Source organism: Palaemon carinicauda, chromosome 6 (assembly GCF_036898095.1).
Source record: "Palaemon carinicauda isolate YSFRI2023 chromosome 6, ASM3689809v2, whole genome shotgun sequence".
Lineage (NCBI taxonomy): Eukaryota > Metazoa > Arthropoda > Malacostraca > Decapoda > Palaemonidae > Palaemon > Palaemon carinicauda.
Window position 1 is genome coordinate 83,819,988 of NC_090730.1, and position 27,120 is coordinate 83,847,107.

Consider the following 27,120-nt stretch of genomic DNA (forward strand, 5'->3'; position numbering starts at 1 on the left):
AAAGGCCACGGAAGTTGCGACAGCTCTAACTTCGTGTGTCCTTACCTTCAGCCAAGCTTGGTCTTCCTCATTCAGATGGGAATGAGCTTCTCGTATTAACAGTCTGATAAAATAGGATAAAGAATTCTCTGACAAAGGCAAAGATGGATTCTTAACTGAACACCATAAAGCTTCAGACGGGCCTCGTAAAGGTTTTTAAAATAGAACTTAAGAGCTCTTACAGGACATAATACTCTTTCTAGTTCATTTCCAACCATACGATAAGTTTGGAATATCGAACGATATTGGTCAAGGCCGAGAAGGCAGCTCGTGTTTGGCTAGAAAACCAAGTTGTAGAACATGTAGCCGTTTCGGATGAGAATCCGATGTTCTTGCTGAAGGCATGAATCTCACTGACTCTTTTAGCTGTGGTTAAGCATATCAGGAAAAGAGTCTTAAAGGTGAGATCTTTCAGGGAGGCTGATTGAAGCGGTTCGAACCTGTCTGACATAAGGAATCTTAGAACCACGTCTAAATTCCAACCAGGTGTAACCAAACGACGCTCCTTCGTGGTCTCAAAAGACTTAAGGAGGTCTTGTAGATCTTTATTGTTGGAAAGATCTAAGCCTCTGCGACGGAAGACTGATGCCAACATGCTTCTGTAACCCTTGATAGTGGGAGCTGAAAGAGATCGTTCTTTCCTCAGATATAAGAGAAAGTCAGCTATTGAGTTACAGAGGTACTGGTCGAGGATACGGATACTGACTTGCACCAGTTTCGGAAGATTTCCCACTTCGATTGGTAGACTCTAAGGGTGGATGTTCTCCTTGCTCTAGCAAACGCTCTGGTTGCCTCCTTCGAAAAACCTCTAGCTCTCGAGAGTCTTTCGATAGTCTGAAGGCAGTCAGACGAAGAGCGTGGAGGCCTTGGAGTACCTTCTCTACGCGTGGCTGACGTAGCAGGTCCACCCTTAGGGGAAGTGTTCTGGGAACGTCTACTAGCCATCGAAGTACCTCGGTGAGTTATTCTCTCGCGGGCCAGAGGGAAGCAACTAGCGTCAACTTTGTCCCTTCGTGAGAGGCGAACTTCTGCAGTACCTTGTTGACAATCTAGAACGGAGGGAATGCATATAGATCTAGATGTGACCAATCTAGTAGAAAGGTATCTATATGAACTACTGCTGGGTCCGGGATAGGTGAGCAAACTATTGGGAGCCTCTTGGTCATCGAGGTTGCGAAGAGATCTATGGTTGGCTGGCCCCAGGTGGCCCAAAGTCTCTTGCATACATCCTTGTGGAGTGTCCAATCTGTTGGAATTATTTGTCCCTTCCTACTGAGACAATCTGCTATGTCATTCAAGTTGTCTTGGATGAACCTCGTTACTAGTGAAAAGTCTAGACCTGTTGACCAGGTGAGGAGGTCTCTTGCGAACTCGTACCATGTCAGAGAGTAGGTCCCTCCTTGCTTGGAGATGTACGTCAAAGCAGGGTGTTGTCCGTGTTCACCTCCACCACTTTGCCTTGAAGGAGAGACCTGAAGCTTTTCCAGGTCAGACGTACTGCCAGTAGCTTCTTGCAGTTGAAATGAATTGTCCTTTGACCCGAGTTCCATAATCCCGAGCATTCCCTACCGCCTAATGTCGCACCCCAGCCTACGTCCGATGCGTCCGAGAAGAGAACGTGGTTGGAAGTCTGAACAGTCAGGGGAAGACCCTTTCAAAGGTTGATAAAGTCCTTCACCAAGTCAGACCAGACTTTATCTTTCCGGAAACCGGGATCGAGACCGCTTCTAGCGTCTTGTCCTTTTCCAGTGAAAAGCTAGATGATACAGAAGAGGATGGAGGTGTAGTCTTCCAAGTGACACAAATTGAACCACGGATGACAGTGTCCTAACCAGACTCATCCACAGCCTGACAGGGCAGCGTTCCTTCTTCAGCATCTTCTGGATGGATAGCAGGGCTGGGGGTTGATCGTCTTGTTCAGCAATGTCCTCATCAGAGGGTTCCTCATCCGAAACTGATGAGGAAACGGCAACGGAGTGGGCAACGTCTGACTCGCTGAATCCGGTCGCACTGGTGGATGCGTGACGGAGCCGGACACAATATCATGGTACTGCTGCACAGTCTGTGAACTGTCAACCATGGGTACGCGAGGAAGTACAGCGTCAACCCGAAACTGTCTAGACTGTCTGGGTTGTGCAGTCAACCCCCTACCGGGTTGCTGAGGTTGCCGCACTGCGTCACAACAAGTCACCTCTGCTGGTTGTTGAACGTCTTCCTAGTGACACACTGAACGTCCACAACCACCTCCGAGAGTCGCTTAACGTCAACGTGCGACTGGCAACCCACACTGGGCCGCATCGGTGGAGGAACCACCTCAACTGGCGGACGCGAGTAGGATACCTCAGCGTCAACAGGGCGCACAACCAACCGGTAGGAAGGTTGTTGGCCAGAAGGTACTTCTCCGTAAAAAATCCTTTATCAAGGACACAAGCTTGGACTGCATGTCTTGCAGCAAAGCCCATTAGGGTCTACGGGAGCAGGTGTGGCAACAGACGGGGTTAGCGACTGAAGCGGAACCATTTACCATCCCTGGAAGCCTTATTATGCTTTAATTAAAGTCCATAGGAGGCTAAGCAGCTTAAGGCTCCTCTCCAAATGACAGAGTCCTCAAAGGAATATCAGTAGGAGGGAGAACAGCACTTTCTCATCTACAGGAACCATGTCTGAGAAAAGCTAGGTTATCTCAGTGAGGGTCTCACTGGTGCAAAAGCAGCAGACCAGAAGGCAACGTTATGTAACTGCTTGACAGTCTGTGAACTGTCAAAAACTGAACTGTCAACCACAACAGGTGTGTGAGGACATACAGCACTGGTGCATTAGCAGCAGACCAGAAGGCAACGTTATGTAACTGCCTGACAGTCTGAGAACTGTCAAAAAAAACTGAACTGTCAACCACAACAGGTGCGTGAGGACATACAGCACTGGTGCATTAGTAGCAGACCAGAAGGCAACGTCATGTAACTGCTTGACAGTCTGTGAGCTGGCAACAACCAAAGCTGTGTGGGGAAGCCTCAACTCCTGACTGACTAGTCTGCTGCGGGCGAGTGGCGGTAACCACAGTGGGTTGCGGAGGCTGACACACCGTGTCAAAACACGGCAGCTTGTGGTAGCTCACGCACGGCAACGGAGTGCTCCGTGTGTCTGTGGGAGTCAGCATGCGTCTGGCAGGGTCGACTGCGCATGGGTGGAGGAGCTCTCACAACAAGAGTGTGGGAGCAGGCAGCCGCAGCGTCTGCTGGGCGCACAACCGTGGAAGGTTGTAGGCAAACGGGTGCATCGTCAACCTTCTCCGCAGTCGGAGTGTGGGAGCAGGCAACAACCAAAGCGGAGTGGTGGTGCGTGGAGGGGACTGCCGTGGGTTGCGGAAACTAACGCATCGCGTCAAAACACGGCAGCTTGACTCCACCTTCCCACTGCTGATGCGGTAGCTCACGCATGTCAACGGAGGGTGCCGCACGTCGGCTAACGTCAACATGCGTCTGGCAGGGTCGACTGCGCATCGGTGGTGGAGCTCTCCGCAGCCGGAGTGTGGGAGCAGGCAGCCTCAGCGTGAGCTGGGCGCACAACCGTGGCAGGTTGTAGGCTAACGGGAGCAGTGTCAACCTTCTCCGCACGAAACTCCTGCATAACCGCAGCTAACTGAGTCTGCATAGACTGCAGTAAAGACCACTTAGGGTCTACAAAAGCGGCAACAGACGGAGCTACTGTCCGTTGTGACTGAGGGTCTAAAACAGCTGGTGCGGCAACAGACGGAGTTACTGCCTGTTGCGGTACCACCTTGCCTCTCTTGGGAGGTGTGCAGTCGTCGGATGACTGCAGCGAGTCCGAACTGACCCAGTGGCTACACCTGGGCCGTTGGACTTGCGCGGAAGGGACCGACTTGCACTTAAAAAGCTGCGAGATGTGGTCCATGGTTTCATATGAGAAACCTCTTCCGCAGACGAGGAATAAATGGGCTCTCTCGTCTTTGTGTGGGTGGGGCGATCTTGGGTAGATACGCCCGAAACCACGGAGGGAAAAACGTCTGTTCGTTGATCAAGGCCTGTGGAACCCATAAGTCGTTCGACATTACTTCTCCCCTGGGCTTGGGAGCTTGTAAGAGGTCCCGGACTAGGTGAACAACTGGCACGAACAGACGAACCCTCGGACGCAACACTGTAACACTTTGCGCATATCACTTTATCACTTTGATTTTCTGTTTTGCACTTATTTCACTGAAATCGAACTTTAACTGATTTCTACCTGAAACACGCAATCCTATCCTTCATTAAAAGGTAGTAATTGCGAAAACAGTCGTACAATGCAACAGAAAACATAAATAAAGATAAAGAATTCAGTGGCTGGGAAAGAGACTAAACACTAGATCAAATAAACTACGTTTACAATCTCTCACCGCACATAGCCTGGGAACAAGAATAAAACCCTAGAAACGTTTTACCTTCTTCCCCTACAGCGACTAGGGAGGAGAGTAAAAAACGAGAACAACGTTACCAGCTTGAACGAAACGTTTATTCTCCTCTCTCTCCCTCCGTCTCTATCTCTCTCTCTTGATTTCGCACCTGAGAGAAGAGCCCAATTATATATCGTTAAAACATGTTATTTGCTAAAGGAAAAAACTGAAAGGTTTTCCAAATAAAAAGTTCCTTTAATTTAGAATTTAAACCATTTAAGCTAAGAAAGAATGAACGAAACGCCAGAATCGGTTTACTCTTACTGCAAAGTGAAACCGTGATACACTCTCTCTATCGTAACGATAGAGCGCATGTTGAACGTCCTGAACGTCAACAACTGCGTAGACTAAAAACTAAACGTTAGTTCATCTTTGAAAACAGTACGAGACTATCAAAGAAATTCTTTCATAAAACATTAAAATTTAAAAAGTATAAAATTCTTTAAAGGTTAAATACGATATAACGGGCTCAATGTTAATTAAATTCGGTTCCAAGTTAGGACCGCCTACAATCAGGAAAGGTCGCATATAAACAAACATAAAAATTTATTGTTATATGTTTATAATAAATGGAAAGATAATCGAAGAGGCCTATAAAGGCGGAGAGATATAAAATATATAGATCTATAACGTGTTAAGCAAAATTACCAAAAACCTAAACACACTTCCGTCTAAGGGAAGGGTCGGCCATTTAAAAGTGAAAGAGAGTCCATACTCTCTTCGTCACCATAATTAAATCTATACAAAACGAATTCAAGTTTTGAAATGAAGATAAAACCCCTGCATAGCGAAAGCTCAAAACTGGAATAGTGTACTTCACCAAATCGTTGTGAAAACAAATCCAGTTAGTAACAGCGTATTTAGTAGGTCTTGCCAGTGGCACGACAGAGAGAAAATTGGTTCTATGTTGACATCGAGTACTTGAGTACCTACTTGACAGATGGCGCTGTTGATGTACACCCCCACCTGTATAGCGATCGCTGGCGTATTCCGCCCGTAGGTTTTTCTGTCGGGCAGCAGAGCTGACAGCTATATGATCATCGGGTAAGTTTAATATTGAAAATATATATATATATATATATATATATATATATATATATATATATATATATATATATATATATATATATATATATCACAATCCTCTTAAATTGTCACCAATTTCTCCTTTAAGGTCTCAAACCTTCTTTACAGATCTCTTTCTCTTCTTGAGTCTTCTACCTCCCATTGTAAAGCTATCACTACCAGTCAATGTTGTTTAACACATGTTTCCCCCAAAATTACTTTACATTTCAGCATATTGTGTTTGTCAACTCCTCTAACCAGGATATATTCTATTTGGCTTTACACTCCTCCTCTTTCATATGTTATCAGGTGTTTATCTAATTGAAGAAACCAAATGTTCATATATGCCAATTAAAAACTCTGAGCCATTTGAAATATATACTCCCATCTCTATTTCTAATTCCAAACCCATGGCCTCCATGGGCTTCCTCATATCTATTCATTCTCTTCCATAGCTTTAATAGACACCTTTAACTTGAACTACCATTTTTAAAATGATGCTGCTGCTGCAAAAGTTTTCCATCAACCTCTTGAAGATATTCTGTGTTCTGATCCATAAATGTCTATGTCCTTTCAACTGGCTCTATTTAAATAGCATGAAGAGTGTTTTTTGTGTCAGATATTCTCTAATTATAACAAACAGCACAGCCATGTTTTGTTACAAAGATTCCAGGCCAATTCTTGACCTCTTGTAAGTTTTAAAAACTTAGAAGATACACTTTTTCTCTAAAAGCTCACTGGCTCCTAGTCATCGTTCTTTCTATCTTTTGGGGAAAGCAGCTTAGGATGCCTTCTTACCTCATTGGTAATTGCTAATTACAGTAATGGGTTAGTTTTGCAGTGTAGGTTAAAAAACACAAGCTACTTTTACTTACACAACACCATTACTATACAAAAATTGGCCCCCATCCAGCCACTTTGTTCCTCACAACTAGTCTGGGGGAAAACAGTTAATGACTCAAGATTGCCATGAAAGAGCCAGTGACATGCAGATGATTGTACTACCAGCTAGAAATTCAAAGGTTCTTCTTTGCCTCTGGAGTACCCTGAAATTTTATACCACACACAAAAGGCTATTGTAAAGTAATGGGCTTGTAGGGGGAAAAAACCTTTATCTAAAAAACTGCATATATTTATAAGCTACACACACATAAAATTACCCTTAAGTCAGATATTTAAGGCATAATTTAAAAGTGATAGTTCAAGTACAACAAATACCTTACCTTACAGATGTTAGTTCACATCTAGGATAAGAAGTAACTGCTGAAGAATGAATGTGATGCCATTTTTTTCTATTAGCATTTTGAGAAGAAGGATATAACAATGGTAAGGCTGTTCTAGGGCATTTGATGGCCCTCATTCTAAAATGACGCATCATTAGCATCTTTATCTGCAAGGAGGAAAATGAAAACCAAATTTAACCATTTGTCAAATCTTCTCTCTATGATCAATTGCAATGTTCATATCAATTCACTGTTCCCTTCAATATTCTTTACCTCTCACTACAAGAAGTTGACCATTCTCCATTTATGAAAATATCACAAATTTTTAAAGCAATTTGCCACAAATTTGAAGTAATTTGTATTTTTCCTAATTATACAACCCTGAGATCTTTAAATATCTAATGCGTAATAACTTCAATTTATTATCAGGATGCAGAGTTACTTTGGACAAAAGATACATATATGTCAAATTACTCAAAAGGAAATACTTTATCAGTATATGTGAATGAAGTTTGTCTTATACCTAACTTGTAATGGGGATATGTTAAATGCAAGAGTAGAAAAAAATACAAGTTTTCCATTTTGATATCATATTACTGTATGATTGTTTCTTATTCCTTTCATAAAAAATTATAAATTGATTTGTATACCACCAAAAAACTGCCCCTATTATTCTATTTTACCTTATAAAAAAAGGAACACCATACATAAATTAACATCACCATATGAGGAAAATTAGTACTGTATCTAGAATCCATAGTCACTCCACACCTGTAAATTTGGGGGCCTTTCTGTACCAAGTACAGTACTTCCACATGTACAGTGTAATACCTTTTTGGGCTCAACCCATGTCGTCCTGATGAAGTTCCTCAAACGCAGGTTTTTACTATGGATATTACTGTGAGTGATTTACCAGAGAATTTTACCAGTTGAGGTATCACAGGGTTCTAACCCCTAGAGAGAATATCCCGAGAGATATCATGTATGAAACAGGGACGTGTATAAAACAACCACGGCTATCCTTCCCTGAATAGAGTTCACCTTGTCTTGAAGGATATGGGATAGAATTGGATACATGGGAGAGAGAGCCATTACAACTCCAATCACAGTGTGCTGTAAACATGTTGGCTGGTTCGCCATTCCTTCTTGCAGCGCCATCTTGTTAGATCGCTTTGGGAGTTAGTTTTTTTTAGTGTTTTTGAGACTAAAGATGCTTCTGTTTCTTCCTCATTGGTTAAGTCGAGTACCTTTTCCTTTTGTGGTGGAGAATTTTGCGTCTCCCACACTGTGTTTTACCGCTATGCGTCCGTTATCTAACAATGGCTGTCTCATGGCCAAAGCCAGAAGCTCATGTCTCCAAATTGCTAAGACTTACATATAAAATCCTTATCTATTCTTGTAAAAGTGTTATATATATTCTTTTACAACTGTGGTATGATTATAGGTTAGACTTTTGCATTTTTGCATGCTTGTCTTAAATCAGTCTTGATTTAGGCTGACTCCTGGAACTTAGCTCTTGGCCAAGACTTGCTAATATTTACAAACCCACCTTCACCTTCTACCACGTAACCGCAAGGTTCTCATGAGGCCGCCCCACCCCCCTTGCTATTGATACATCATAGTGGGGAGCTGCAGCCTTGGAGGTACTCCCTGGGAGCAGTAGAAGGTGGTTTACAGTTGTCTTTGGGCGAAATTATTTCACTTATCTACATAGCCTTAGTGTCTGGCTAAGCGGCACTAGTTGAGAGGACTTGTTCCTTGTGTCTACACTCTGTTGATCCCTTAGAGCGAAACCAACCCTGTTCTCATATTGACAGGTAGACCTCCCTTTCGAGTCTCCTTACCCATTTGCTAGGCTACAATCTTAATTTGTGGTATGTTGGCAGCCGATTGGGAGAATTCGTTCTTTGTGCCTAATCACTGTAGATCTGTTGGAACGAAATTTGCTTGTTCTGATGCTACAGATAGGTCTTCTTTCCTGCCGCTTTACCATTTTCTAAGTCTCCCTTCCTTCCCCCAACCCTTTTCCTCGCCCTTTGCTAGACTTGGCCTACTTGCTATGGAACCTAGTTCCTTTCCAGTCCAGGATTCCCAGGCATCTGAGGAATCCTCATTGCTATATAGATGGACGGGACAGCTTGTGGGTCGTCTAGTCTGGCTTTGGGTAGGCAAGTGAATGATCCTATCCTGAATTAATTCCCTCTGCTGCCTTAGCGACCACCTTTGGGTGGTCCAGCTGTCCCATTCCCCTTCCTAGTTAAACCAATTTTTCACTGTCCGTGGAAGCACAATGCCTTTATCTAGTCCACATTCCCTGGCATCTGAGCTTACCTCAATCACTACAAAACTAAGCTAGCTGGCACGGTAGTTTTTTGTGGCCTAATCCTTCCTATGCAATAAAACCAGAACCCCTAGGGGTTCTACTATGCCGAATTAGCATTCGCCTGGTTTCTGGCTTCAGCTCTTCATCTTAAGCTATGTATCTCTTGCTGTGAGGTCTTGACTCCTTTGCCTGGTCGGAAGCTCCCTGGCCGAAGTATTTATTACTGTATTTGGCCATACATTCCAGTCCTGCTGGCTTGAGTTGTTCTAGCCTTAAATGAGAGTAGGTTAGGGGTACTGTACCTCCCTCTTTTCATTAGAAGAGAGCCTTCCCCTTGCCACCTTAGCTGCAGCCTAAAGCTGGCCATCTGCATCTATTCCCTTCCTCCATATCTGAGGAACATTATCCTCTAAATTTGGTCGATCGGATACCTCCTAGTAGTCAGGATTTTCCTTGAATTTGCAAATTTATGGCATCCTGGCCATTTTAAACAGCTTTCATTATTTTAAAAGGCTAATCCCCTTTCTCCTAATTTAATGTTGACAACTAGGTTAGTGGCAGATTCATTTATCTACTGCCTAATATCAGCCTGTACCTTTCCTCTTACTCGTGGTCTGGTTCCCTATAGGATAGTCCACTTTTTTATTGACTTGACAATGCCACTGCCACTTTGTGTTGAAATACCTACGGGTAATGGAAAGTCAGTCCATAGAGCCATGGTTGCTCAGAATAGCTGCTGCCTTAGGCACGGCTGCTGCCACCTCAGGTACAGCTGCTGCTGGCTTAGGCTGGATGGTATCTGAATGTACCACCTTAGGTTGTCTATTTGACCGATTTAGGGAGAAACAGTGTTCTGTTGATATGGATCTTTCTTCCCCTATTCTACCACACTTTAGGGATTCTTATAGAATTCTAAGCTGTTTGGCATGAGCTTCAATTGTAGTATAGCCTTAGCTATAGCAAGAGTAAGTAAAAATTTTTAAATTATACATAAATTTTGGAAAATTTTATCTTTAAAAATTTTTGTCAAACATGAAGATATACAAAAAATTTTGGTGAGTAAATATGACAAATTCGTAGATAATTTGTATTTTTCCTAACTATACAAACCATAGCTTCTTAATAGGGATATTACTTTCGGCGTAGCTGAAATGACGAGCCATTAATTTTTAACGAGGGTTTACTACCCACACCGCTAGTTAGCGGGGGTAGGGGAGGGTAGCTTGCTAAACCCCCCTCCTCTCACACACCTGTGCTTGAGCTCACTTTGCTTGGAGGTAGGACTTCAAGGGGGATAGGGCTGGCGAGCAAGTTTGGTTAAATAGCTAAGGTTTGTATAGTTGGGAAAAATACAAATTATATACGAATTTGTCCTTTGTTCCGTAACTGGAATACAAACCACGCTATTTAATAAGGGTGACTCGCCCATTAGGAAGGGTGGACAACCCAGCCAGTCGGGCTTTTGGCTTTGCCCGGGGGCTCGTTATTTGAGTGTGTAAGCACCCAAGAAATAAGGAGTCCCTGCACCTCGCTAGAACCTTGCTACGCAAGGACTGTGGCCTACGCAAGCTGTGTGTGAAGGTATGAAGAAGTGTGACTCGTCCTAGGAAGTTGTTCTGAGGTTCTTTAGATGGAAACTTATAGACTAGGACTTTCCCATTACCACCTCATCAGGGTATGGAGACGTAACAGTATTAATCTTAATGCTAGGAACGCAAGGGAGCATGGTTTACCTGCAGTGGTTTGAGGTCAGCTATGCAGAGAACCCATGATGCTGCTTTCCCCAAGAGAGGGGATAATGAAGAAAAGAATTAGGGCCAGTCAAACCTTTTCATTCATGCAAACTAAAACCGGGTAACAATGCCCTCAACCTTCTGCTACTTGTCCAATAAGGAGCTTGAGGTTTTAAACCAGCTGTTGTGCAGCCACCACAGGGCCGATAGCGAACGTATCGAGTCTCCTGTGGGTCACGTCTTGCAGACAGTGGGATGTGAATGTTGTTTGACGTTTCCACACCCCAGCTTGAAGAACCTGCGTCACTGAAAAATTTCTTTAGAAGGCCAGGGACGTAGCTATGCCCCTGACATCATGTGCTCTAGGGAGATGTGACGGAGGAGGGTCTGGATTCAAGACCAGGTCAATGACCCTACGAATCCATGCAGAGATGGTGTTCTTGGTGACCCTCCTCTTGGTCCTTCCTGTGCTGACGAATAGTGCTGGCACATCAGGACGGGCTGCAGCTGTTCTTTTGAGGTACTGTACAGCCTCAAGCTCCTCACTGGGCATAGTAAGAGATGGTCTGGGTCATCTGTTACAGTAAGGAGACTAGAAATCCGGAAGGAGTCGAATCGAAGATCCGCCACTCCAGGATTCTGAGTCTTAGCAATAAACTCAGGGACGAAGCTGAACGTTACCTCCCCCCCATCCCCTTGAATGGGCGATGTCATACAGGAGACCATGAAGTTTGCTAACTCGTTTGGCCGAGGCCAAAGCTAGCAGGAATACCGTCTTCCAGGTTAGGTGGCGATCTGATGCCTGGCGTAATGGTTCATAGGGAAGTCTCTTAAGAGACCTGAGAACTCGAACCACGTACCATGGGGGAGGTCTCACTTCCGACTGAGGGCAGGTAAGTTCATAACTACGCATGAGTAGAGAAAGTTCTAGCGATGAAGAAATGTCCATTCCTTTCAGCCTGAGGGCTAGACTTAAGGCTGAGCGATAGCCTTTCACTGCCGAGACTGAAAGGCGCATTTCTTCCGGAGAATACACAAGGAACTCCGCTATTGTTAGAATAGTGGCATCAAGTGGAGAGATACCCCTTCCACGACACCAACCACAAAAGACTTTCCACTTTGCCTGGTAGACTGCTGCCTAAGACTTTCGCAGGTGTCCAGACATCCTGACGACAACTTCTTGCGAAAATCCTCTCTCAGAGAGGAGATGCTGGATAGTCTCCAGGTGTGAAGTCGTAGTGAACCTACGGCTTTGTGGAAGATGTTGGCATGTGGATATTTGAGTAGATTGTGTTGTGGAGGGAGTTCTCTACGTAGCTCCGTTAGGAGTTGTAGAAGGTCCGGGAACCATTCCGCATGATGCCATAGCAGAGCTATGAGGGTCATTGAAAGATTGACCAGTGTTCTGGTCTTGTTGAGTACCCTCCTCATCAGACAGAACGGGGGAAAGGCATAAACATCGATGTTGTCCCACCGTTGTTGGAAGCATCTTGCCAGAGAGCCTTGGGGTCTGGGACTGGGGAACAGTACAGCGGGAGCCTGAAGTTCAGGGCCGTTGCGAAAAGATCTACAGTCGGAGAACCCCACAAAGTCACGACTTTGTTGGCTACTAGATGATCCAAAGACCACTCGGTACTCACTATCTGAGATGCTCTGCTCAGATTGTCGGCGAGCACATTCCTTTTGCCCGGAATGAAGCGTGCGGATAGTGGTATCGAGTGGACTTCAGCCCATCTCAGTATCTCTCTACTGCTAGATGGGATAGTTGCGGCGAAAAAGTACCTCCTTGTTTGTTGATGTAGGCCACTACTGTGGTGTTGTCGCTCATCACCACCACAGAGTGACTTGCCAGGTACTGTTGGAACTGTTGAAGGGCCAGAAAGACGGCCTTCATCTCCAGGAGATTTATATGGAGGTACTTTTCTGACTCTGACCAGAGGCCTGAGGTCGTGTGATGCAGCACCTGGGCCCCCCACCCTTTTTTTTTGAAGCGTCCGAAAACAGCATCAAATCCGGGGGGAGGACGAGAAGATCCACTCCTTTTCGTAGGTTCTCGTCTGCCACCCACCACTGGAGATCCGTCAGTTCTGCAGGTCCCATGGGGATCTGGATGTCCGGGGAATCGTACGCATGATTTCACCGGGACTTGAGTCACCACTGGAGGGATCTCATCCTGAGGTGACCGTTGGGAACTAGACGAGCCAGTGATGAAAGGTGACCGAGGAGACGTAACCACGATTGGGCTGGAAGTTCTTCTCGTCTGAGAAAAGGCCTTGCGACCTTCCTCAGCCTTGCTATCCTGTCGTCTGATGGGAAGGCTTTGTGGAGATTGGTGTCTATAATCATGCCTAGGTATACCAGTCTTTGAATAGGAAGCAGTGAGGACTTCTTGAGATTTACCATGATCCCCAGATCTTGGCAAAGTCTCAGAAGTTTGTCTCGGTGTTGAAAAAGGGATGACACCGAGTCTGCTAGGATTAACCAGTCGTCCAGATAATGGAGGAGACGGATGCCAATCCTGTGTGCCCAAGATGATACTAGGGTGAACACTCTGGTGAAGACTTGTGGTGCTCTGGAGAGACCGAAGCACAGCACCTTGAACTGGTACTTTCTGTTGTCTAGGCTGAATCTTAAGTACTTCCTTGAAGACGGATGGACTGGGATCTGGAAGTACGCGTCCTTTAGGTCCAGTGTGCACATGAAGTCTTGCGGTCTTACTGCTAGTCTGACCGTGTCCGCTGTCTCCATGCTGAACGGAGTTTGTTTGACAAACTTGTTCAGAGCTGAAAGGTCGATGACTGGTCTCCAGCCTCCAGACGCCTACTTTACAAGAAAGAGTCGACTGAAGAAACCTGGAGATTCGTCGAGGACCTCTTGAAGAGCGCCCTTCTTCAACAGGGTCTGGACTTCTGCCCGAAGGGCTTGCCCCCTTGCTGATCCCAAGGCAAGGGAGCTCAATGACACTGGATTCGTCGTCAGGGGAGGTAGAGATGTTATGAATGGGACGCGATATCCTAGACTGATCACGGAGATTGTCCAGGAATTGGCCCCGAGTTGCTTCCACCTGTTTGAGCAACTTTGTAGGCATCCACTCACTGGTGGCCATGCAGGGGGACTGCCTATCCTAGCAATTGCGGCCTCAGCTGCTCCCTCTAGGATTCTTGCCTCCCCTGGAGGACTTTTTGCCTTTCCTTTCTTTGACAGGAAGGGGCTTAGACACCCCGGTCCTCGCTGCTGTCGTCATTTTAGCGGTCATGACTGGACGGGACTGTCGTGGTGCTGGAGGCTTATAGGGCTTAGATGTTAAAGCCCTATGAAGAAGGGAATCTTGATGAGACTTCCTCCACCTCTCAGCGGCTGTTCCACATCCTTAGGCTCAAACAAGATGGATCCCTCTAGAGAGGAATGTCTGAGCCTATTGATCTCGGTGCTAGGGACCTTCTGATGGAATCTCTCAGCTACTGCATCCCGACATTTCAGAATGGTATTTGCCCACAAGTTCGAGACTTGGTGGGTCAGAAACTCGATCGTGCGAGTACCTGAGAGAAGAAAGGTCTCCATAGATTTCCTGGTACATTCTTTGGAGAAATCCTCAAAATGTATCAGGATACCTAAGGTCCCCCCCCAACCAGATATCGAGCCACGAAGTGGCTTGCATAGCACACTTCGAAACTTTCTCCTGGTTAAGGATCTCGGTTGCCGAGAATGAGACCTGCCGATTGGAGAGTCTCTCAAGAGGGACTCTCCTGGTAAGCTCTTCCAGCGAGTGGTGAAGAGGAAGAGCTAAACAAGGCTCCTTAAGGATCTCGAAGTACTTCCTCTGCTGTACGCGAGGAGGTGGGAGGAGCTTGTTAGTGGCACTGGAACGGTTGGAGGAGGACATCTCGGAGAGCTGTAGAGAGATCTTGTCCCTGGTACTCTTAACCACTTGAGACCAGGGCAGTGCTGTACTGGTCTTGGAGGGTTTCTGAGTACCAAAGACACGGTTCAAGACCGTGTCCTTGCCCTCTCGAGGAGGGATCTCTGGGTCGGAAAACCCGTTGAGAGCCCTCATTAGTCAGAACTTGCCAAAACGCATGCATGTTCTGACTCTTGCTGTTCTCCTCCTGACGTAGGACTTGCAGCGAAGTCTCCTGTCCCCAAAGGCTCTTCTTGGGAAGAGTCACGGACGTTCTCCCAGTGGCTAGCCGGCTCCATCCTAGTCCTAGTAGAGGACTTCGGCAACGTTTTAAGGTCCTTAGATTCCTTCCTGGGAAGGATGTAGGACTCCAACATTGACGAGGATGGCATGTTCCTTTCAGTCCCCGCCTGAGAAGACATCTCGGCGGGAGGAGAGGTTTCCCTCATTGGTGCGATGGGGGAAAGTCTCTCCTAGCGTGATTCCCCTGAGGACGGAAAATCTTCGTCCGAAAGGGAAGGAGAGACAGTCTGGGGAACAGAAGGAACCTGCCTCGAAGGCTTGCGTGGAGTCAGTTTTGCCCTTGGAGAAGTTACCGCGTCTGGAACTCCTCTTTTTCTCTTCAAAGGGGTAGAAGCAGCCATGGATCTGTGCCCTAATTCAGAGAAGACAGGCTTGAACGCCTGCGTTACAGCTCTGATCAGTGCACTGAACCAGGGCTGTTGGCTGACAGACGCGCTGTCAGACATACCCCTTGAAGGGACAGGAATTGAAGGATCCCTGGGGGGAGTTCTCATCATTGGTGGGTTCGCCTGAAAAGGCTTTAGGATCCTGGACCCCTCTAGATGTTTCCCTTCTCCCACAATGCGCGCTGGTATGCGCTTGTGGGGAGGGGAATGAGGCGATGGCGACCTTGCCGTACGTAGTTCAGCAGTCTCGCGTGCGGGAGGATATTGACGCTCGCGGGAGGGAGAGTAATGGTGCTCGCGCGAGGGAGAATACCGGGAATCGCGCGCGGGAGACTGCTGGTGCGGCGCGCAGGAGACTGCAGGCGTGCGCGTGGGCGCGCGGGAGACTGATGGAACACAGGAGCGCGTGCGAGAGACTGTGGGCGCACAGGAGCGCATGAGGGAGACTGTTGCCGCGCACAGGCGCGGGGGAGAGTATTCGCACGCGCACACGCGCCGGATCAAGGCGTTGAGTGCGCAGGTGCACGGGCGCACAGGCGAAAGTTCGCACGTGCCTGTACCAGTCGTAGGGCGTGCACGCGCAGGAGAAAGACCCCTGGCGCGTGGGCGCTCAGTTGAAGCCTGTGCTGCTCGTGGGCACGCGACAGAATGTGGGCGCGAATCCGTAGGAGAGGATAGGCGAGTGCGCGCGGGGTGCGCGTATTCTCGCGGATGCGTGCGGGCGATGGCGAGCGCTGGCGCGATGGCGAGTGGTGGTGCGATAGCGAGCACTGGCGCGTGGGAGAAGTCAGTCTAGTTGAATTCCCGGTAGCGCCCATATCAGTAGACCGTTGGTGTGCAGGAGAGTTAACTGATGGGCGTGAGTGCTGGCGCGCGGGAGAGCGCTGGCGCGCAGGAGGTTAACAGCGCACAGGAGAGTGCTGGCGCACAGGTGAGAGTTGGCGCGCAGCTGGGCTTGGGCGTGTAAGCTTAGGGTCAGGCAAGGACTGGCGGGCAGGAGAACGTGGGCGCGTATGTGCGTGAGGGCGTGCATAGCGTGTAGTGGAGCTGTGCTCCTGTTGGGATGTATGTGCGTGTTGGTGCATACGCCCTTGATGCCCTGTGTTAGGGTTTGTTGACGGGGCCTGACGAGCTACTAGAGCGCGTTTGTCAGGTTTCGTTGGCGCATAGGGCGTCTCTGGGTGGCGCGCCTTAGTGTGCTCAGATGAAACCTTGCTAGGTTTATACAGGAAGGGTGACGGCAGGTCGGCAGGTCTGTCGGGTGGAAGGTCGACGTGTCCTTTAAAAGGACGACCTTCCACCGAAGGAGATCGCGAACGATCTGCAGAAAGGTCCAGGACCAATGCAGGAACAGTGATCGGTGATTGTTGTCGAGGCTCCTCTGTGGGGGACTGCATCGAAGATGTTGAACCGAAGAGGCTACTCCTCACCGCAGGTGAAGGAAGGCCTCTCTGGCGAAGAGGAAGACAAGCCTTGTGACGCATAGGATTAGCGAGATGACCTTGTACAGTCCTCCGAAGAGGAGTCTCTGTAAGTGAACTCCCCCGAGGGGAAGAAACATTAGCAGAAGAGACTGTTGGACTTAGTTTCTCTCTCGTTGGTTGAACAGGAACGGGAGAAACTAAGCCGTCAGCTACCGTACGGTTTGAAGAAGCAGGGGTGATGGGTGATACTGCACTGGATATCTCTGACACCACAACGTCGACAAGAGACAGAGGATCAACCTCTGTCGGTGACGGCGATTGCTTGACAGCGGCACCCAATCGGATGTAGTCAAGTAAAACGTCCTTGGAGGGCGAACCCGTTAGCCCCAAGGAGGACCAAAGCTGAAAAGGGGGGGGTTAGTGACATATTCTCCCCCGGAGGGAGAGGTGGAGCAGCTTCGCTAGAGAAAGCAACGTCATCTCTCGAACCCCGAATTTGGTAAACAGTACATCGGTCTACGCTACCACTCGACGGTCTCTCGAAAGAGACCAACCGAGTGGGAGCTTCAGAGGAGGTTTGGACAACGGAAGAAGAGGCCTTGGGTTTTTCTCCTTTCAAAGAAACCTTCGAAGGAGAAATATCCCATTTGGACTTCTTTTTCCGTCGTCACGAAAACCTCTCCCACTGGGAGGTAGACCACTCCCTACACCTGTTATTGCTATCACACCATTGGCTCCAACAAGAAGATCAAAGGGTGTGAGGATCGGTCTCGACCGCTGACATGAAAGTTCCACAGGGGCGGTCGGGAAACCCAGGGCAGGTGCGCATAATCGCAGAGGCCAACTTCACAAACAGAACTAGAAAAAGAAAAAGACAAAAGCATTAAATGGCTGTCAAATGACGGCGAGGATGAGAGCATACACGTCCGACTACCATCCGAGCCGAGAGCAAAGTGAGCTCAAGCACAGGTGTGTGAGAGGGGGGGGGAAAAGGGGGGGGTAGCAAGCTAACCTCTCCTACCCCTGCTAACTGGCAGTGTGGGTAGTAAACCCTCGTTAAAAATTAATGGCTCGTCATTTCAGCTACGCCGAAAGTAATACCCCTATTAAATAGCGTGGTTTGTATTCCAGTTACGGAACAAAGTACTCATTGACAATTTTCTATCTTTACAGGTTGCTGAAGACATGGAGTGTGCTACGCTAACCTGCACCAGGCAGGTCAAGTTGTCTTGTGGCCACAAGACCTGTCGGAAACATGCTGATTTCCAAGGGTTCCTTTGCCATCTCGGAACCTACTAACTGGAGTTTGTGCAAGGCCTAATTCAAATGGGTTTCCACACTAACAACGTTTCCCAGGAAAATAGAGCATGGGGTCAGGAGATTATTAGGCATTGGGTAAAAGGCTTCAAGAAGAGCTCTCAACAAGGTGCCCTTTACCTTGCTTATAGAACTTAGGGACCTCCTCTTCCCCAAGGCCGATGTGACTGCTCTGTTTGGTCACCAGATTCCGAAGGTTCAACTCCCACCGGTACAACTAGATCAGGCAGATCATGAAGTTCGGGACACTCTTCAGGTGATGAGCTTTGATGACGACATGTCGACAACCTCTCCCATGACGCCAGAGAGAAAGAGGATCCTGCTGACGATGGAAGCCTCAGAAGTGTCTTTAGACAGTCATCAGGTAAGCACGGCTCCTAGTACTTCTTTGGCTCAGACCCCTGTCCCTGTATCTGCCACCCCTGCCTCTACTTCTACTCCTCTTCCTACTCTAAAACTATCATCCTGGACCACAGAAAAGCTCAAACCTTATTAGTGAAGGAGCTAAAGACGGCTGAGTTTACAAACACTCAACTTTCTGCTTTCGGCAGGAAGCAAACCACCTTTATAGCTCCTAAGGATACTGTCTTTCCCTTCGCCTCAAAAAGTTTAAAAGTTGTGAAGAAGGTAGTAATAGAAGGTAAGCCCCTGCCACTGCTAGAAGAGTGCAAATCTGTCTCTCTACCCCTTCCTTATGATTCTGATAGTTGGGAAGATGTCCAACACACATTTACAGTTGGAAAACTGGATAGGGACATCAGAGGCAAACAATTCAATGAGAGGCTGAGTAGAATTCCAGAATTCCTAGCAAAGGCAGAATTGGAAGCCAAAGAAAGACTGACTGCCTCTTTGTCACATCAGTCCTATTTGGAGATGCTGATTGACTGGACGGGACTGCTGTGGTGCTGGAGGCTCATAGGGCTTAGATGTTAAAGCCCTATGAAGGAGGGAGTCTTGATGAGACTTCCTCCACCTCTCAGCAGCCTGTTCCACATCCTTAGGCTCAAACAGGATGGATCCCTCTAAAGAGGGATGTCTGAGCCTATTGATCTCGGTGCTAGGGACTTTCTGATGGAATCTCTCAGCTACCGCATCCCGACGTTTCAGGATGGTGTTTGCCCACAAGTTCAAGACTTGATGGGCCAGAAACTCTATGGTGCGAGTACCCGAGAGAAGGAAAGTCTCCATAGCTTTCCTAGTACGTTCTTTGGAGAAGTCCCCAGAACGTATCAGGATACCTAAGGTCCCCAACCAGATGTCGAGCCACGAAGTGACTTGCATAGCACACTTCGAAACTTTCTCCTGGTTAAGGATCTCGGTTGCCAAGAATGAGACCTGCTGGTTAGAGAGTCTCTCAAGAGGGACTCCCCTGGTAAGCTCTTCCAACGAGTGGTGAAACGGAAGAGCTAAACAAAGCTCCTCAAGGATCTCGAAGTACCTCCTCTGTTGTACGCGAGGTGGTGGGAGGAGCTTGTTGGTGGCACTGGAACGGTTGGAGGAGGACATCTCGGAGAGCTGTACAGCGATCTTGTCCCTGGTACTTTTAACCCCCTGAGACCAGGGCAGAGCTGCACTGGTCTTGGAGGGTTTCTGAGTACCGAATACATGGTCCAAGACCGTGTCCTTGCCGTCTCGGGAGGGATCTCTGGGTCGGAAAACCCATTGAGAGCCCTCATTAGAGTCAGAACTTGCCAAAACGCATGTTCTGACTCTTACTGTTCTCCTCCTGACATAGGACTTGCAGCGAAGTCTCTTGTCCCCAAAGGCTTTCTTGGGGAGAGTCGCGGACGTTCTCCCAGTGGCTAGTTGGCTCCGTCCTGGTCCTTATAGAGGACTTTGGTAATGTCTTAGAGTCCTTAGATTCCTTCCTGGGAAGGATGTAGGACTCTAACATTGACAAAGATGGCAAGTTCCTTCCAGTCCCCACCTGAGAAGACACCTCAGCGTGAGGAGAGGTTTCCCTCATTGTAGCGATGGGGGAAAGTCTCACCTCACGTGATTCCAATGAGGACGGGAAATCTTCGTCCGACAGGGAAGGAGAGATAGTCTGGGGAACAGAAGGAACCTGCCTCGAAGGCTTACGTGGAGTCAATTTAGCCCTTGGAGAAGTTACCGTTTCTGGAACTCCTCTTTTCCTCTTCAAAGGGGTAGAAACAGCCAAGGATCTGTGACCTAATTCAGAGAAAACAGGCTTTAACGCCTGCGTAACGGCTCTGATTAGTGCACCGAACCAGGGCTGTTGGCTGTCAAACGCGCTGTCAGATATTCCCTTTGATGGGACAGTAATTGAATGATTCCTGGGAGGAGTTCTCATTAGTGGGGTCGCCTGGAAAGGCTTAGGGATCATGAACCCCTCTAGATGTTTCCCTTCCGCCACAATGCGCGCTGTTATGCGCTTGCGGGGAGGGGAATGAGGGGATAGCGACCTTGCCTTGCGTAGCTCAGCAGTCTCGCGCACGGGAGGATATTGACGCTCGCGCGGGGGAGCGTAATGGTGCTCGCGCGAGGGAGAATACCGAGAATCGCAAGCGGGAGACTGCTGATGCGCGCGCGCGGGAGACTGCTGATGCGCGCGCGCGGGAGACTGCTGATGCGCGCGCGCGGGAGACTGCTGATGCGCGCGCGCGGGAGACTGCTGCCTGCACACCTGCGCGCGCGGGAGACAGCGGGCGTGCGCGTGGACGCGCGGGAGACTGATGGCGCACAGGAGCGCGTGAGGGAGACTGTAGATACACAGGAGCGCGTACGGGAGACTGTTGGCACACGCGCGCGGGGGAGAGTATTCGTGCGCGCGTGGGCGCGCAGGATCAGGGCGTTGAGTGCGGGCGTTGAGTGGGCAGGCGCGCGGGCGAGAGTTCGCGTGAGCCTGAACCAGTCATAGGGCGCGCACACAGTTGAAGCCTGTGCTGTTCGTGGGCGCGCGTCAGAATGAGGGCACGCAACTGCAGGAGAGGATGGGCGAGGGCACGCGGGGCGCGCACTCGTATCCTCGTGGGTGCGTGCAGGCGATGGGGCGTGCTGGCGCGATGGCGAGAGCTGGTGCGCAGGCGAGTGCTGGCACAATGGCGAGCGCTGGCGCGTGGGAGAAGTCAACATAGTTGACTTCTCAATAGCGCCCAGATCAGAAGATCGTGGGCGAGCAGGAGAGATGATTGCTGGGCGTGGGCGTTGGCGCGCGGGAGATCGCTGGCGCGCAGGAGAGCGCTGGCGCACAGGAGAGCGCTGGCGCGCAGGAGAGCGCTGGCGCGCAGGAGAGCGCTGGCGCGTAGGAGAGCGCTGGCGTGCAGGAGGTTGACGGTGCGCAGGAGAGCGCTGACGCGCAGGTGAGGGTTGGCACACAGCTGAGCGTGGGCGTGTCTACTCAGGCAAAGCCTGGCGTGCAGGAGAACGTGGGCGTGTATGCTCATGAGTGCGAGCATAGGACGTGAAAGAGCTGGGCTCCTGATGGGATGTATGCGCTCGTTGGCGCATACACCCTTGATGCCCTGTATTAAGGTTTGTTGACGGAGCCTAACGAGCTACACGAGCGTGAAAGTCAGGTTTCGTTGGCGCGTAGCGTGCATCTGAATCCAAGAAGGGTGACGGCAGGTCAGCAGGTCTGTCGGGTGGAAGGTCGACGTGTCCTTTGAAAGGACAACCTTCCACCGAAGGAGATCGCGAACGATCCGCAGAAATGTCCAGGACCACAGGAACAGTCAGTGATCGATGACGAGGCTCCTCTGCGGGGAACTGCAACGAAGATGTTGAACCAAAGAGGCGCCTCCTCACCGCAGGTGAAGGAAGGCCTCTCTGGCGAAGAGGAAGGCGAGCCTTGTGACAAATGCGCCCTCTGGGGGATGTAGGATCAGCAAGCTGACCTTCTGCAGTCCTCCGAAGAGGAGTCTCTGTAAGTGAACTCCCTCGAGGGGAAGAAACACCAGCAGGAGAGACTGTTGGACTTAGTTTCTCCCTTGTTGGTTGAACAGAACCGGGAGAAACTAAGCCGTCAGCTACTGTACGGTTTGAAGAAGGCAGAAGTGATGGGTGATACCGCATTGGATACCTCTGACACCACAACGTCGACAATCGACAGAGGATCAACCTCTGTTGGAGGCGGCGATTGCTTGACAGCGGCACCCAATCAGATGTAGTCAAGTAAGACCTCCTTGGAGGGCAAACCCTCGAGCCCCAAGGATGACCAAAGCTGAAAAAGAGGGATTAGCGACCAATCCTCCCCCGGCGGGAAAGGTGGAGCTGCTTCGCTAAGGGAAGCAACGCCATATCTCGAACCCCGAGTTTGGTAAACAGTACAACGGTCTACGCTACCACTCGACGGTCTCTCGAAAGAGACCGACCGAGTGGGAGCTTCGGAGGAGGTTTGAGCATCGGAAGAAGAGGCCTTGGGTTTTTCTCCTTTCAAAGAAACCTTCGAAGGAGAAATATCCCGTTTGGACTTCTTCTTCCGTTGCCGCGAAAACCTCTCCCACTGGGAGGTAGACCACTCCCTACACTCACTACACCTGTTATCGCTATCCTACAGTAAGGACAAAGGGCGTGAGGATCGGTCTCGACCGCCGACATGAATGTTCCACAGGAGCAGTAGGGAAATCCAGGGCAGGTACACATAATAGCAGAGGCCAACTTCACACACAAAACTGTAAAAGAACAAGCAAAAAAGCATTAAGGGCTGCCAATGACGGCGAGGATGAAAGCGGACACGTCCGACTACCATCCGAGCCGAGAGCAAAGTGAGCTCAAGCACAGGTGTGTATGAGGGGAGGGGGTAGCAAGCTACCCTCCCCTACTCCCGCTAACTAGCGGTGTGGGTAGTAAACCCTCGTTAAATTTTAATGGCTCGTCATTTCAGCTGCGCCGAAAGTAATACCCTATTAAATAGAGTGGTTTGTATTCCAGTTACGGAACAAATATGACAAATTCGGAGATAATTTGCATTTTTCCTAACCATACAAACTTTAGCTATTTACATGGGGTATTACTTTCGGAGTAGCTGAAATGGCGAGCCATTAGATTTTTAACGAGGGTTAACTACCCTCTCGCTAGCTAGCGAGGGGGTAGGGGAGAGGTAGCTAGCTACCCCACCCCCCTCACACACCGGTGATCTGATTCACTTCGCTTAGAGGTAGGACTTGCCTTGGGGGACAGGGCTGGCGGGCAAATATGTGTAAATAGCTAAGATTTGTATGGTTAGGAAAAATACAAATTATCTCCGAATTTGTCATTTGTTCCGTAACCGAAATACAAACCACGCTATTTACATGGGGTGACTTACCCCTTAGGAAGGGTGGAAAGTCCCAGTCTTACTGGCTTTGGCTTTGCCCAGGGGCTCAGAATCCGAGTGAGCAGCACTTCGAGAAAAAGAGTCCCTGCACCTCGCAAGTTCCTTGCTCTGCAAGGAACATGCGGCCTACATAAGCTTGTGTGTGGAGGGATGAAGTGTGACTTGTCCAAGGGAGTTGACCTGAAGTCCCTTAGATGGAATTCTAGGCTAGGACGTTCCCAATAAAACCTCGTCAAGGTATGGGGGACGCGACAGTATTATTTTAATACTAGAAACACAAGGAAGCATGGTTTACCTGCAGAGGTTTGAGGTCAGCTATGCAGAGAACCCAGGATGCTGCTTTCCCCAAGAGAGGGGAGGATGAAGAAAGAAGTAAGGGCCAGACAGACTTCTTTCATTCATGCAGTCTAAAACCGGGTAACAATGCCCTCAACCTTCTGCTACCTGTCCATTAAGGAGCCTGAGGTTTAGACCAGCTGTTGTGTAGCCACCACAGGGCCGATAGAAAACGTATCGAAGCTCATGTGGGTCACGTCCTGCAAGTAGTGGGCTGTGAAGGTCGTCTGACGCTTCCAGACTCCCGCTTGTAGCACCTGCGTTACAGAGTAGTTATTCTTGAAGGCCAGGGACGTTGCGATGCCTCCGGCGTCGCGTGCCCTAAGGCGACGTGACAGAGGAGGGTCTGGATTCAGGGCGTGATGGATGACCCTACGAATCCAGGCTGAAAAGGTATTCTTGGTGACCCTCCTCTCCGTCCTTCCTGTGCTCCCAAACAGGGCTTGCACGTGAGGACGAAACTCCAGCTGTTCTTAAGATAACACCTCCGACTCCTTACTGGGCATAGTAGGAGAAGGTCTGGGTCATCTGTTACAGAACGGAGACTCGAAAACCTGAAGGAGTCGAACCGAGGGTCCAGACTCCAAGATTTTGATACTATTGACCAACTCAGGGACGAACCTAAACATTACCTCCCCCTCTCCTCTTGAATGGGCGACGACGTACGAGACCATGAAGTTCGCTGGCACGCTTGGCTGAGGCCAGAGCGAGCGGGAGCACCGTCTTCCAAGTCAGGTGACGATCAGAAGCCTGGCGTAATGGTTCGCAAGGAGGCCTCTTGAGAGCCCTAAGAGCCCGAACCATGTTCCATGGAGGAGGTCTCAATTCCGACTGGGGGCAGGTAAGTTCGTAGCTTCGTATGAGCGAAGAAAGAACCAGCGAGGAGGGAATGTCTATTCCTTTCAGCCTGAAGGCCAGGCTTAAGGCTGAGCGATAGGCTTTCACCGCCGAGAGCGAAAGGCGCATTCCCTCCCGCAGGTCTACAATAATTCCGCTTTTGCTGGAAAAGTGGCATCAAGGGGAGAGCTACCTCTCCCACGACACCAACCACAGAAGACTCTTCACTTCGCCTGGTAGACCCCTGCGGATGACTTTCGCAGGTGTCGAGACATCCGCTCCGCAACTTGTTGCGGAACGCCTCTTTCTGTGAGGGAATGCTGGATAGTCTCCAGGCATGAAGCCGAAGCGATGCTACGGCTCTGTGGCAAATGTTGCAGTGTGGTTGCTCGAGTAGCTCGTGTCGTGGGGGAAGGTCTCTCGGGAGTCCCGTCAGGGAATGCAGAAGGTCCGGGAACCACTCTGCATGATGCCGTAGCGGAGCTATCAGAGTCATCAACAGGTTGACCGATAATCTGGTCTTGTTGAGCACTCTTCTCACCAGACAGAACGGTGGAAAGGCGTAGACGTTGATGTTGTCCCACCGTTGTAGGAAGGCATCTTGCCAGAGTGCCTTGGGGGAGTAGTACAGCGGCAGCTTGAAGTTCAAGGCTGTCGCGAACAGGACCACAAAGTCAGGACTTTGTTGGCTACTAGGGGTCCCCAAGAACACTCGGCACTCACCATCTGCGAGGCTCTGCTCAGACTGTCGGAGAGCATATTCCTTTGCCAGGAATGAAGCGAGCCGATATTGGTATTGAGTGGAAACGGTTCATCTCAGTATCTCTACTGCAAGATGGGAAAGCTGTTATGAAAGGTACCTCTCTGCTTGTTGAAATAAGCCACCCCCGTGGTGTTGTCGCTCACAGAGTGATCCGCCAGGGTTGTTGGAACTGTTGAAGGGCTAGATATACGGCCTTCATTCCTAGCAGATTGAAGTGGAAGTACCTTTCTAATTCTGACCATAGGCCTGAGATCCTTTGGTTCAGAACGTGCCCCCCCCCCCCTCCCTTCTTTGACGCATCCGACAACAGCATCAAATGCGGGGGAAGGACGCGAAAATCCACTCCCTTCAAAGGTTCCCGTAGGACAGCCACCACTGCGGGTCCATTCGTTCCGCAGGTCCCAAGGGACCAGAGTGTCCGGGGAATCGTTGCCTTGGTTCCACCGGGACTTAAGGCGGCCGTTTGGAACTAGACGGGTCAGGGAGGAAAAGGTGACCTAGGAAACATAACCAAGATTGGGTTGGAAGCTCTCCTCGTCTGGGGAAAGGTTCTGCGCCTCGCCTCAGCCTTGCTATCCTGTCGACTGATGGGAAGGCTTTGTGGAGATTGGTGTTTAACATCATGCCTAAATACCCCAGTTGTTGGGATGGAAGCAGAGAAGACCTCTCGAGATTTACCATGATCCCTAGATCTTGGCAAAGTCCCAGAGGATTGCCTCGGTGTTGAAGAAGGGTCGAATCCGAGACTGCCGGGGTTAGCAAGTCATCCAGATAGCGAAGGGGACGGATGCCGATCCTGTGTGGCCACGAAGATATCAGGGTGAACATTCTGGTGAACACCGGCGGTGCTGTGGAGAGATCGAAACACAGCACCCTGAATTGGTAGCCCTTGTTGTCTAGGCTGAATTCCAAGTACTTCCTGGAAGACGGATGGATTGGGATCTGTAAGTACCCGTCCTTCAGATCCAGTGTGCACCTGAAGACTTGTGGTCCCACTGCAAGTCTGAACGACTCTGCTGTTCCACGCTGAACGAACTTTGTTTGACAAACTTGTTCAGAGCTGATGACGGGTATCCAGCCTTCAGATGCCTTCTTTACAAGAAAAAGTCGACTGAAGAAGCCGGGGGGAGCCGTCGACAACCTTATGGAGAGCATCTTCTAGAGTATGGTCCCGAATTCTGCCCGAAGGGCTAGCCCCTTTGCTGATCCCATGGCATAGGGGCTCAGCGACACTGGATTCGCTGTCAGGGAAGGTAGAGATGTTATGAACGGGACGCGATATCCTTGGCTGATCACGGAAATCGTGCAGGAATCAGCCCCGAGTTGCTGCCACCTGAACGCGCAACTTTAGGCATCCCCCCACTGGGGGGGGGGGGGGGGGGGGGGGGCAGGGGGGGTACCAATCCTGCCGTCTGCGGCCTCGGCCGCTCCCTCTAGGATCATTGCCTCCCCAGGAGGACTTCGCGTCCTTCTTGTCCCTGACAGGAGGGGGCTGTTGTTTAGACACCTTTGTCTTAGCCGTCGGAGCCGGTTCCGATGTCCTAGGCCGACGCGGCTGTTGTTGTTGAGGCGCTGGAGGCTTGTAGGGTCCGGATGTAATCACCTTTGGAGGGGCGAATCGAGATTCGATTTCTTCTACCTCTCAGCTGTCCATCCCACGTCCTTGGGCTCAAACAAGCTCTTTCCAAGGGTGAAATAGAGTCTGAGCTTGCCGATATCGACATTTGGGACTTCCGAGAAGAACC

The 27,120-nt window shown here is 49.4% G+C and overlaps 1 protein-coding gene across 1 annotated transcript in view; it reads right to left on the bottom strand.

Moving 5' to 3' along the window:
• D2hgdh (D-2-hydroxyglutaric acid dehydrogenase) overlaps positions 1-27,120 on the bottom strand; it is a 268,744-nt gene that overhangs the window by 230,806 nt on the left and 10,818 nt on the right. The window contains exon 2 of the mRNA XM_068375280.1: positions 6,778-6,944. Coding sequence (XP_068231381.1) covers positions 6,778-6,938 — 161 coding nt within the window. The 5' untranslated portion in view covers positions 6,939-6,944. The remainder of the gene's footprint in view (positions 1-6,777; positions 6,945-27,120) is intronic.